Source organism: Fopius arisanus, unplaced genomic scaffold, assembly GCF_000806365.1.
Source record: "Fopius arisanus strain USDA-PBARC FA_bdor unplaced genomic scaffold, ASM80636v1 scaffold00069, whole genome shotgun sequence".
Lineage (NCBI taxonomy): Eukaryota > Metazoa > Arthropoda > Insecta > Hymenoptera > Braconidae > Fopius > Fopius arisanus.
This window is the reverse complement of record NW_011887808.1, coordinates 684,144-698,286: the sequence shown is the minus strand read 5'-3', so window position 1 is coordinate 698,286 and position 14,143 is coordinate 684,144. Positions and strand designations below refer to the sequence as shown.

The 14,143-nt window shown below is 35.0% G+C and overlaps 2 protein-coding genes across 2 annotated transcripts in view; one reads left to right on the top strand and one right to left on the bottom strand.

Annotated features, from left to right (window-relative positions):
• Positions 1-8,699, bottom strand: part of LOC105269444 (uncharacterized) — a 34,062-nt gene extending 25,363 nt beyond the window's left edge. The window contains exons 1-2 of the mRNA XM_011309689.1: positions 8,522-8,699; positions 8,180-8,337 (exon numbers count right to left, since the gene is read on the bottom strand). Of these exons, the coding sequence (XP_011307991.1) occupies positions 8,180-8,182 (3 nt within the window). The 5' untranslated portion in view covers positions 8,183-8,337; positions 8,522-8,699. The remainder of the gene's footprint in view (positions 1-8,179; positions 8,338-8,521) is intronic.
• Positions 1-14,143, top strand: part of nudC (nuclear distribution C, dynein complex regulator) — a 42,277-nt gene that overhangs the window by 27,251 nt on the left and 883 nt on the right. The window contains exons 5-6 of the mRNA XM_011309693.1: positions 13,222-13,416; positions 13,861-14,063. Coding sequence (XP_011307995.1) covers positions 13,222-13,416; positions 13,861-14,063 — 398 coding nt within the window. The remainder of the gene's footprint in view (positions 1-13,221; positions 13,417-13,860; positions 14,064-14,143) is intronic.

Here is a 14,143-nt window from a genome sequence, read left to right as displayed (position 1 = left end):
ACCCGAAATAATACCCTTCTACTTCCCCCAAATTGGATCAAATGCATCGTTTATATTGGTCGAAATTCGGACAGGAGGAATAACTATCGATATTGCCATTAAAAATCGAATATACTAAGATCAATTCTAAAATATATACTTAAAAATAATTTCCCTTCAAGTACAACGTATATAATTAAATGAAGGGCATAAAATATACTTGCTTCAAGTATGGTTTTTTTCCTGTATATGGATGGATCAACTCGAAACCGAATTATATACTAACTACAGTTATGCAATTTGTCTAGCACATACGATTACCGCAGTCGTTGAAATTTGTCAATTATACTGGAGGATTTTATGAGTATACAGTATACAGTGACTATATTTATGAGTAAATCGCTTCCAACAATTTGACGTTTTCCGTTATAATAACGTAAAATGAATGCTTGACGATCATATGATACTCCGATGAATCAATTACTTTTTAGAAGATTTTCTGAGATGGAGACTTGTAACATTGAATTCCCATAACGCGACCGAAGTAGAGGAAAACAGAGGCATTCATATACGGAAAAAGGGAACTGCGATGCTAGTATATTCAATTCTTAATTTCGAATACGCTTTTGGTAATGCTTCAACAGACTTTGAAACTGACATTACGGCTTGTAGGGAAAAATATTCGTCCAAAAATCAGGGTGGTTCTCCCTCAGGAGCTTAGTTTGAAACTATCTGCTTTCATTCTTCCATTTCAAGTTTATATTACCTATCTCTGTAAACGATCTTTCAAGATAAACATTTATGGGGATGTTCCCCAATGCCGCACGTATCGATTTGTTTTCTATAGTTACACTTTCAATGCACTTTCTACTATGCACTTTTCCATTCCCTCTTCTCAATATAACAGAATAGAATCAAGCACGTGACTATAAGGTTTATGCGTAACACGACCATAAGTCTGAGGATCAAAACGCTTTGCAGTGTTGAATAGTTCCCTTCGGTATTGGTTTCAGATATTATGGGTAACGTTCCTGTCTACGACAAGGATGAACGATCGCAAATGAAACGAAATGTTACAAAGCCGCTTGCAAATACGTGACATATAATTTATATGTATCCGTGCACCAGAGCTCGATAACATTTGTTTACATTGTTTCCCTACTAAGAATTTGAGTACACTTGAGAACGAGAACAAAACTAAAGAACAGCGACTACAAATACAACATATTTTTATCAACATATAACTATTATTTTAACCATCTATCTGTTTTGATAGGTAATAGATATACAAACGTGTCATTTCGCTGATTTACGGGTCATTCTCGGATATGAAACTAGTAGATTTTTTAACCAATTATAATGACATTAAAGTATCTGCCGAACATGAAGATAAAGGAAGACTAGCATGGAATTTTCCACGCTCCTAATTAGTCGATACTTCAGGCATACTCATCTTTACTTGGAGATCACGATCTCGGAGCAAGTACATTGCTTGAAGGCCAAAGACAAATGGCCCGACTTTTCACTCAGTAATTCAGTGACACGACGCACTGAGGCTTGAGTGAAAGGCCCGATGTTTACTGAAAGAAACCACGCCTGAAGAAGCTCTTGACCTACCACAACCAGTCGAAATACATCAAGCCTGTTTTTTATAACACTATGCTTACTGTTGTCCTAATCTTTTGACAACAGCCAGTTTGAATATTTGTCTCAGAGCAACTACTTAAAAAATTGGAAATCAACTTCTCATCAAATGCCACCTATTTTTAGCATTGCGGGTTAGAAACGACAACAATAGCCAAAGCATAACAAACCTTAAACGCCATAAAAAAATCCATGAGACTTCTACGAGATTTTTCATTCTTGTAACGTGATCATTGTTCCCGATAGAGATACGACCTTGCACCCGACCAGGATCTAAATCACCACAGCGACAGGTCGCTAACGTGAGCCTACGTGGGATAGACTTCAAGATTATCAAGCGTTACGAAAGCGCTGGTGTAGGAATATGGCGAAGTAACTAGGAATTCTTACGTAACTGACTCCAGCCTCCTCTTCCCTACTACAAATACAAGTGGTACGACTAATAAATGAGACAAAAAAAGCTGTACAGAAACTGTTCAAGACGAAGAAGTTTCCATAGTCTTCTTCTTGATCGTTATATTGTAGATCCGTTCACGGCTAAAAGTGTCTTGTATTTCACTTAAGGATCTGATTTCCCGTCATATGCGATTATATAATTCATGTGCTAGTTTCTATGATTCACAAATTACAGATAGAAGACACTTGGTGATTCGTATTGGCAGGTACATTATACACCCTATTAGTGTCATTTTCGATAATAAACTCATATAAATGAGTTGAAAAAAAATGAAAAAAATGTATGCACATATATTCTTCGAATTGCCATCCAACCTCTTCCCATAGTTTATAATAATGTATATTTTATCACGTGTACATGAAACCATGAAACTGCTAATATGCATAATTGTTCGTTTTTCCGCTGTTCTTTCGTAAAAATACGGATTAGATCCGCGGCATCATTCTTCAATCAATCGGCATATAAAGACCTCTGAATACTCATGAATTTTTCATAATTTTTAATCTTGAAAGCACAGATTTTCAATTCTATGCTAATTTTAAATAGATTTTGTAGAAGATGAAGCAATATACTTCCGATATTTTTTGCTATCCATAAAGGATTCTGTTTACAACGAGGAAATTATTAAAACAAGGAACTATTACACGCTTATAATTAGTGTCATCAGCTTATATATGAGAATATATGAGGTGTAATTCATTACCTATCATAGGAATGTTTCTGTTTTCTTCTTGTTTCAAATTTCAAGTTCAAGCATTTTAGATATGGTAGTGCAAGGCAAATCGGTTAATCAAATATAATTGGTGGAATAGCAATAATTGACGTTTTGTTTCTGAATAGAAACATTGAAAAACTTCTATTTACAATTTTTTTAATTTTGTTTTCAACGTACGTATGCATAAAAGAATTGTATACCCAAGAAAACTAAACACAGTTAAAAAAAATTGGAATTAATTTTCCTTATTGGTAAATTATCCTTATTATGATTCTCACGTTGTTTGAAGGCAGAACGAAGTAACTTCATATCAGTAAAGTCATTGCAGAACCGATAGAATGTGTTTCCTTGGGAAATTATGTTGAAATTGTCAAAAACCTTGTTGACTTAGGGCAACGTGAGAGTCAAAAGCATCAATCATGTGACGGATTTGAAAGGATAGAATCAGTTAGACTATGTAAGATTTCTAAAAATCCCGCAAATTAACCACACTAATGGATAGGCTATCATTATTTGGGACACTGCCACCCAATCGACTTTCCCGGAAATTGCTCGACCTGTCCACGCGCATCAGGACTGGGACGAATGCTTAGGGGGTTAGGAGGCCTGGAACAGGCAACAGCACAAGGCGTACACATGGAAACATTCCCAGTTACTCTATGAGATTTCTGGCATCGGCATTCAAACGGCTGATCATTCAGCGGTGTTGTTCGAAGGGGTCAGCGGCGACGTTTGAATTCGGCACGCTCGAGGAGAAGCTAATCACCAAGTCCTAAGGCTTAGGGGCCTGCCCTTCCCGCTAACTCATGAGAGCCGCTCCGGCTGGCTTTCAGTGAAGCTCGTACTTCGCTTGCGAGCATACTGGCCCCTAGTAAGCTACCCCAAATCTTAACTTGGCTGAATATGTTCGTTAACTTTGAGGTTATCCACCCCGTTCTCCATATTCTTCATGTTTAGGGCCACCTCTAGTACTCATATGTTCCGAATGAATGGAAGAGTAATGATTGTTTCTAACGATCTCTTTAAAGATTCAAATGAAAATACTCTGGGAAAGCCTCCAACCCTCAAGTATGAAAGTAAAGATTCCTACAACTACTATTAATAATTATTATAATTAAGAATAGAATCAATTTTTTAACATACACGTATTCAAAAAAATTGTGATGAATGGGATTTCATGATTCTCTCTTAATTTTTTTTGATTAAGGCTGGCTAGAATTCGGGCGCCGAGCGAGCTCGTGTAATGTCAATAAAACGACATTGCATTTGAAGAGGTAAAGGCTGCCTCGAACCGAGATCCAAATATTCTCCACCGCGTAGGCTCGTCAGATCGACCTCGATTCAAGTTTTTCACCTCGACCAATCGAGGCAAATTTCTACTAGGTTCAATTGACAATAATTTCCTTAGAAATTGACCGAATGCAATTTGAAATAACTTTAAAAAAAAAATTCGTACGAGACTTTCCTCTCTAAATGGGAAATGGAATATCATAGGATAGAATATCGTAAGACCATAACAACCATACTCGAAAATGTTCTCTTTAACATAGTAATCACTGTGCTGAAAATTGGTAATGAACTTTCCTGGAAGTGTTATTTTTTCTATAACAGTATTTTGCAGAGGGTATAGCCTATTTACTTAAGTGTATATACGTATTCTACAAATGTTCTTTGTATAATCAGCTGCAGACGAGACAAAGGAATCCAGAGGTAAACGTACCTCTAAACTCGTTTACCCCCTTTAGTATTCCCCATAAGAAGCAAGTTTCAATATCGAAAGTCAACAAACCGGATCTTAACCGCGTGACTGTATGTTGCAATCGGAACTACATCTAATGAAGTGATATTTATTTTATATTATATATTTATCCATATGTTCTCATTATCGTGCATTAGGAAAAGAAATTTATAATATATAGTTGTGTTCTCCAGATTGAAATGTGTAGGTTCGGGATCCAAGGAAATATAGCAGAATTATCAGCAGACTGAAATCTTTCCACATTATTATTGGAAATTATTTTTTACTTGACGGTTTTTTTAATAAAAAACAATCATTTTCGGTATGATTTTTCCTAGACAGCCGCTTCTCATGCAAATTGGTTGGTCCAGATTGTAAATTGGATGATAAGGAAGCTACTGACTCTCAATTTCTCCGATCAGGAATGTCCCCAGGTTTTTTTTCAATAGTCTCAATTTCGAAATTAACATGCCACGCCGAAATTCTGCCAACTGGATGGTTATGAAACCACTTAAAAGACCAAACAGGGTAAATCTATGGTTTAGGTCGACCACAAATTATTTCCATTAAAATATAAATTTTTTAAATAAAAATCAATCATAAACAGGGAACACATCGCTGGTAGCTCTGAGCAGGTTCCTCAGATGCCCCTGAAATTCCCTAGTCGGGTGAGGTGAGGTCAAGTACGTGTTACTGTGACTAAGTGATGTGATCGGGACTGTTTAAATCCGTCCATTTATCTGTTGTGTCCATTGTCTTCAATTGCAGCGAGATGTGTCGTCTTTGGGGCTAACAACACCGCCACATCCACGGCGTGGCGCTGGATAACGTAGAGAGCAATGTATTAGCAATCATATTTCCCAAACTAATTGCTTTCCTCTGAAGAGGTTTTCAGATTCTTAATTAGATAACGAAAACCCATTCACTCCGCTATACAACTTATGGAAGGGTTTGATGGACCTAAACTAGACATTTAACGTTTTGTAATTATTTTTAAAAGTTTAGAAAGAACGCAAAAAAATGTTCGCACCACCTTGAGACGTTTATTTCGGCTATATATTAGTGTAGAACAGCCTTACTTATTATTTGTTGCATTTCTAACTGAATGACAAGTTTCGATCAAGGAAGTAAAGAAAATACTCAACCGAATACTTCAGGTTTGTAGGTAATGTAATGGTGACTTCTCTGCCCATTTTCCAAAATGTTAAAAAGTATCACAAGACTCTACAGAAAATTTATTACAATGATTGCACCACCAGAAAACTTTGAAAGCCATTAAATAATTACAAAACGTGAATTTTTGTTTTTTGGGTGTGTGAAACATCCTTAATAATCGATTGCTTATAGAATTTTCGAAAAAACAAATTAACTTTTGATGAATCCTTTAGTAACAAAAGCATAGACTGCAAAATGTCATGGCGGAGAGCATGTAAAAAGTGTCATGGGCGGTGTACCGCAGGATGCGTTCTCATGTGAACGTTCATGGTGGCGGGGTACGCGTTTTTGAATCGATTTAGACGATTTTTTACTTCTTGGACTTCATTAAGGGTTAATATTACTTCATTGGGGGTCAATTTGGTTTCATTAGGATTCATTTGACTGCGTTAAGGGTTAATTTGGTTTGATTAGGGGTTTATTTAACTTCATTCGTCGATTTTGTCGAAATTGGCATAATTCGCCATTACCTCGGACAAATATCCCCAAAATGTCAAACGAATATCTCCCCTTCGTTATAGTAACTAATTAATGCAATCCATCTTTTCCAAGTGCACTCTGCCAGAGAATACATAGAATGCATGGCTTACGAGAAGAAACTGAATTCGCCCAATTTCTACTATCTGTTGGGGATGAAACATTGAATATGGATAACTGCAAGATATATCTAGTAGATGAATGTATAACACCTCCCGATGGAGATATCGCATATATATGTATATGAGGATGTGATTGATATGTAACTATGGAAACATCAATTATCACTCTCATAAAACATTCGTAAATGCATTTGAAAACGGGAATTTCATAAATGTCTAAAGCGACCGGGTCGGCGCTATGCCGTAAATAGATTAATTAGTAAAAGAAGCAGATTGGTTGCTAATCAAAGCAAGTCCCCTACAAATTTCAAGCAAAAATGTACGCGCTCAATCGATACTTTTTTTTCTTAGTGTAGGATAAGATTCTCTTATTCTTCGAGAATTTTTAGGAGATTCGATTATGTAGTGTAATTCCTTGCATAAAGAGCAACTGCAATATCAAATGCAACTGAAAATAGAAATTTACTTGAATATTTAAGAAATGTTTTTGTGCGCATACACCTCGAGGAGTTTAGTAGCATTATAATATGTAGATCAAAGTGTCACTAATACTTTTTGCCTTTCCATCATAACCGTTATATTGCTCTGCATATTTTGGCATGAATATAAATATACGCGTATGCAGCAAATTGTTCTCTTGATGTAATGAAATTATGCAATAGCCTCGAGGCTAAGGTCTATGACCAAGTATGTAATAGTGGGGGAACGACACAACCGAGACAGAGTCGCTAGTAAATGTATATGGAGCTAAGGCCATGTTCATTGATACACGTTAGTGGTATATAAATGCTTATTATAAGGTCAATTTTGCATTTTCTCTTATGTCTTATCGTTCAGCCATAAGAAGAATTGAACAATCAACTCTCACGGAACACAGGTACACGGAGAGAAAAATGTATGAATCAATTTTTCCTTCAAACTCAAATAAAAAATGGAAGGCCTTCATATTTTATAGTGCTGTTTCATAAATTTTATGGAGGCACATATATAATTAATTACGAAATGTACTAGAATATTTACGATATTAATAGCAATTTTTATTTTTGAACTAAAGAAATTCTGGTATTCTAGAATTTTGCACCACGATTCTAGACACTACAATCTTTACTTTATCAGACTTACTTTAGAATCTAAAGTTTAGATGACAAAGATTTTTACTGTACGGAAATCGGTCACCAGGGACGCATTGATAACTTTTCTTTTGTAAAGTAGTTCAAAAGTCGTTAATTAATTATTCGAAATTTTCCAACTGATTTTCCAACAGAATAATATAAGCTATCCTTTATAGACTTACATAATCACATGGACTTCTCTTATACCTCGTCATATATGATCATAATAATGATTGCGCTAGTTGCCCCGTTAAACATGATTGTCAACATAAGAGTCGACGGAGAAGGCACTACATTTGTGACTTAATAAAGTCGTCCAGCGGTTTGCCGTAATGGTAATCTTAGTGAGTGTCAAATAACCTATCCTTATGCACACGTTTTAAATGGATATATGCGATAAGTAAAAGAAAAATCATTAAACGAAATGATATTAGTCATCGCGAAGCCATTGAGATTTTCACACAAAAAAATGTTTTGGACATGAAGGCAGATATATATGCATTTTTATTGTTCATGTGGTTTGTGCATTTGAAAGATAATACTTAATAATAAGTGCTAATATAATGCCAAGTCCAGTGATAATTGTCGTTCCTTAATATCTAAGAATGCCATTGCTATATAGTGATTTGCGTTCAAATCAATTCAAATTATTCTCTGATGAAGCTGTTTTTTTTTAATTCAATAATAACTATCATATGCAATTAATTAATTATGACTCACCATTTTTTTTCTATTTGTTCACAACTTCTTCACACTCTTCTCGACATTCACATATGACTTCAGGTGTACTTTCAAATTTAAACTGTTCCTAAAAATGTCCTTTTCTACTTCCGAATTGCGCTCTATAATAGCACCTGCAGGGTAGATTTAATTCAGAACTGAAAACAGAATAAAAATATATCCTTATTATAATTGAATATATTTCTTCGCTGTTAAAATTGTTGTTGTTCCTGTAGTATTCACTGTTGGTGAAGAATTACTATTATAACAATATTTTTCAATGTGCTCAACGCGATAAGATCACCTGATGATTATCATCTAATATAATATTATTTAATTTACTTTGGCGACTTTATTGGAGAATCGAAAGGGCAGCAGCTGCTTGACCGTGCCGAACTTAACAAGACAACTGTGCTAAAAATGAGTCGGTTATCACTAAAACTAATGGTGGGGATCAACGAAGAATCATCGTGGTGGACCTCGACAATGGGAAATATAAAGGGGAAGGGGAGAGAAATTATTTAATGTTAATAAGGAGGTAAAGGAGGTACACACATTGCTATGTGTCCAACCTGATAGTTATGGACCCCTGGCAACCTTGTCCCAGTGCCATACGCATTCATCCGTATCTTTTTCTGCTCTTTTTTTTCTTCCCTCCACAATCAGTCCCTCACATTTTGTCTTCTGTAGGAGTGAAAGATATGACTAAGACCGCCCAACAAATTTATTCGCCAGTACTTCTTCATTTGAGATCTTTCCTTTATGTTTCTTGAATAGAAAATAGGAGAGGAAATCACCCTGTAAGGTCTTGCTAAGAAAGATACTATTAGATGATCACATGATGTATCATATATCATAATAATCTTAAGGACATATACTAAAGAAAAATCATTTTGAAGAAAACCCTTTTTTCGATTTTTCATAATTTAACAAAGCACGTTCCAATGAATGAATTGGGCAATTTTCATCCTTTTTTCATTGTCCATTGTTTAAACTGGTAAATTTACCGTCGATTTTTGAAAAGTTTGATTTTTTTCATATTTTATTCGCATGTTCATCTATTTATTTATTTATTTATTTATTTATTTATTTTCTTATGCCTAAACCAGCTTTTTTGGACAAGGTCAATTTAATATATTAAATGACGAATGGATATCATCGATTGGTATTTAGGCCTCTTCCAGTTAATATTCTTGCGCAATCGAATTGTCTCCTATACAGAAGAAAACGGCACTCGGTGTAGAATGAATAAAATTTTATCTCGCTGTTGTGGTTCCGCGCTGACATTGAAAGTATTCTTTTGCATTCATTACACGTTTGATTTTGTACTCCTTGTACAATGGGAATAGGCACAAACTGATTAATTCCATATCACGTAGAGTACTTTTTCAGAGGCGAATAAGTGGTAAATAGGAGGCGATTCGAACTACGTTTGATTACGTGATCAACACATCCATCCGTATGATGAAATACCGGAATTTTCTGATATTCAAGGTCTAATTTCATGAATCAGTTGAATTATTACAGATATCATTTCTCTTTGAACTTCTCTTTTTGAAAAAAGCACGTGTTCTGATTGAAAATTTCAGCCGTCAATCCAACACAAATTTCAATCCGGAAATTTTCTTGGATTTTTCATCGATCGAGTTGTTATTACGGTGTCTCAATATAAGGATGAAGCCCATCTGTTTTGACCTATTTGCCACTCTTCAGCCATGTAACATATACGCAAATAACCCAATAAATCTCATTATAGAGATACAAAGACGACGAATCCTTGACCTCAGGAGTTGGATATCTTCGCTGTTCGTCAGACTAAAAATATATCCTCTTTCATAATAAATGACATTTATTGAAAATGGGTCAATCGAATTCAGTAGAATTTTATGAAAAATTCAAAAATTGATTTATTTATTAATTAAAGTGGAATACAATAAAGTGAATTACAAAATCGATCAATATACTCAATTAAAGTAGAAAATATTAGCGATTTAAATATATTACTTCTCCGTGAGTGATTCAAGAAAAGCAATTCTCTGTTATTAACCAAAGTTCACCATCACAAATGAGAATCTGTGAGGAAAGGTCGCTTTCCCAAGTAAATTCCTCTCAACCACCAAACAATCGATAAGCTAAAACGAATAAGGAATGATCTTTGAATCGAGTTTACATCATGCAATGAATGGCTGAAACATTGCGCCAATGAATTATAGGATAGCCTTAGACAAGCCTTAGACTAGCATTATGCACCTAGTGCATAATGTGCATAAACAATTTTTATCACCGAAAAGAGGATTAAACAAAATACCATTCCCGCCTAGTCATCGACATCACACCATCAACACTGGCATGTGGTCACCAAGATGCCTAATTCTAACCAAAACGGTACTATAAAATGATGAACAAAATTATGAATACGATCCTCAAACTCATCTAGGGCAAAAATAGAGTTTTCTCTACTTATGCACCTTTGAATTTAAAAAATCCTTTTCTATTAGCATGGTATCCATTACTACTTACCTTCAAAATTTTATATTTTGACAAATACTATATACGTCTCCTATATGTTTATCCATGGCAGCATGGAACATTGTGAATTATTGTTATGTAACGTAATAAGCATTTTCATGTTAACCTGTAAATATTTATTTATTCAACACCGTAGTACTACTAAATCATATAACAAGGACGACTGTTTGAGGTTCGTTGAAAATCCTTCTGCTGAATTGACATAGCGTTCGCTCCTATGAGCATAACAATTTTTACTATTTAATTCTCTTCGTCTAGACTCCGTATTTTATCTCCCGAAATTAATGCCACACTGCGACAGTGAAAACAATACAATTTTTTTTTTTTACTATAATTGATTAGGAAAAAATCTATTCAAAGTTGTAAAAAATAAGGATTGACGAAGATGTAAGTAAGATACGAGGCAAGGACGTTCTTTGACCCGGTTGGTCAGACTGACGCCAATTTTTTGGTGAACCGGTATCGCGCCATTTTGGGAATTCAATTTAACTGTTTTTCCATACTTCAATTCGAATAATTTACAAACTCAACATACCGAAGGATTGGGAAATGAAGATTGGCACGGGATTAACGATTTTTTTTATAAGAAAGGTGTTAAGGGGTTATTCTAAAAGCGTTGATGGTGCTCACTGTGATAGATTGAACAAATGCTTCTAGTCTAACTGTTCAGTCTAAATAATTTTTGCATTTTTAATTTTTTATGAAGAAGCGCTAGAGTTGCGTGTAACAGAGTTGTTTGTAACATAAATGGTACGAAGTTTGAAATTTGCCAAATTCTTATTTTCCACTTTTCTAGACGTAAAAGTCACTGATGGTCATCGGTGTGTGGCCATTGCGTAATGCCCAGTACGAATGATGAACCTCCACTCTCCGATGAGTGGGCGGCAACGGCCTTCGACAAGGCCATCTCCGATGCCACAACTCCAATCAATGCTTTTTGTTTTCCTCTCTTTACGAATGAAATGAAAATAATGCGAATTCCATTCCCCCACTTATAGATCGAGGGCACGTTCTTTGCCAACTTCTACAAAGGACTGTGCAACTAGAATTATAGTTGCAGAAAATCACCTCAGCTATAATTATTGAAAATTTATAAACTATTCCCAGAGAATGAAAACTGACGATTTGGTTCAATGAAGGAAGTCCCGAATCGGATGTTTATATGATGATCGTGTTACGGCAGGGATATCACCAACCGAATAGCCTTCTTCCAAAGATATCTAATATCCCAGTGATTTTTTATTATTTTTATTGCAATAATAAATACTCCCGAAATATACATCTCTAGTGAAACAATAAAATAAATAATGAAATCGCGCAAAAAGTTTTTCATATTGTAATAAATAATGGTCTCTCATCCATTAAAATGCAAACAAACAGTATCCAACCATTGACTCACCTTTCCTGGATAATTCCATAAAGATGTGAGAAAACTGTTAAGTCATTAACCACCTCCATCGTAAATCGACTCTATCCTTAATGATATTCCACTTTACGAACGTCTGATTAAAGTTAGTAACCATGATCCGTTTCCACGGGCTGTTGCCCTCGCATCCATAGCTTCGTTTGTCGTCATGCTGAAGAGCCTCCGAGGCACATCACATCATCTATCTTATATCTATCTTATAGTGTATAAATTGCATGCATACTCCAAGTTGACAAAGAACAACTAAATCGCACCTCAAAAATCTACCTCACCGTTTGATTATGAAATCATTTGCTACACGCCAGGTACTATCTGGGAAACTTTAAAGTCAACAGTTTGATCCCATCATTGTATTCCGTAATTATTTTACATAGATATCTATTCTGATGGGAGCGTTACAGACTTCTGCATCCTTAAATAAAATAATATACGATTTTCTGTTTTCTTGCCCTTGGCCCTTTTCATGAATCTACACAAAGAAGGACGCGGTTTTTTAACTGCAGAATTATTCGGCCTCACAAAGCAGTCTTATTGCGACATTGTTGCTAGACGCCTGGTAAAAAATAATCGAAACATTTTTATCAAAGCCAGACATTAAGTATCGTCAAGACCTTGCTTCGTCATCAGGGCTATTTTCAATCATTTATATTTACTATAAATTTCATTTTCTGATTTATTAATATCAAAGAATCTTAACATTGCTATTAATTTATAAATAGGGACAGGAAAATGATCGTGCTGATAAGTTAGGGAAAAGTCTTTTCCATAAGTTATGGCGAATGACTAAGATAAGAAAGAAAATTAAAAAATCAAAATTTAAAAAAATCAGAAATCATTGGTTCGTTACTCATACCGAATCAACAAATTCACTGATTAACCATACGAAAAAAAAATCTTAAGGCCCTAATATAATTTGTTGGGAAATGTGGTCTACCAATTTCAGTCAAATGGTGAGAAGCAGTACGGAAAACAATCAGAACATGCCATTAAATTTTTTCTGCTCAACCTTACTCCTCCTACCCTTACTCCTCCTATGACATGGTTTCGAATGAATAGGATACAATTTGAATTCAATGCTTTCTTGCAGATAAGAGTACCACTTAAATCTAATTTCAACGTTCGGCCCAGAGATGTTTCTGTCACAATTGGGAAGAAACACTTCACTTGTGGTATCAAAGGCCAACCCCCGATAATTGATGGAAATTTTCCACATGAGGTCAAACTTGAGGAATCAACTTGGGTGATCGAGGATGGGAGGACACTCCTAATTAATTTAGAGAAGGTACAAAAAAATTAAGTAATTGGGGTCTCATACATAATTACATTATCTTTCACTTTCCCGACTAATGCTTAGTTCTTATATTGAAACCTTCATATAATAATAGCATATTCCCAGTGTATAGCAATATTATTATGTACACACAGGAAGAAATCATATATGTAATTAAGTTATTACATCCTCTCCGAGTTTCTATTATTTTTTCCTAATCTTTTCTGTTATGACTTTAATCAGATGGACTAAACGATAAAAAAATATCTATTGCAAAACTTGTACATTTGCCAATGCTGATAATTCTTCAGACAATTTATTCAAGGGCACAACCAACAAATATCTTCTAAGCTAGAGTCTATATTGTACCTTTCCCCACAAATTCCAATTTTTAATGTAGTTATTTTTTCTACAATAGGATGTTTTATGAATTTTTCTGTTTAATCATTGAAACAGGTAAACAAAATGCAATGGTGGGCTCACGTAGTGATCTCTGACCCTGAAATAAACACAAAGAAAGTGAATCCAGAGCCTAGCAAATTGTCTGACCTCGACGGTGAGACACGTGGACTCGTTGAGAAAATGATGTACGATCAGAGGCAAAAAGAACTGGGACTACCAACGTCTGACGAGCAAAAAAAGCAGGACGTCATAAAGAAGTAAGTCATTTTGTTATTCATAACGACTAGATCATTAACTTATGTACTATTGATTAATTTTCGTTAAATTTTTTTTGCAG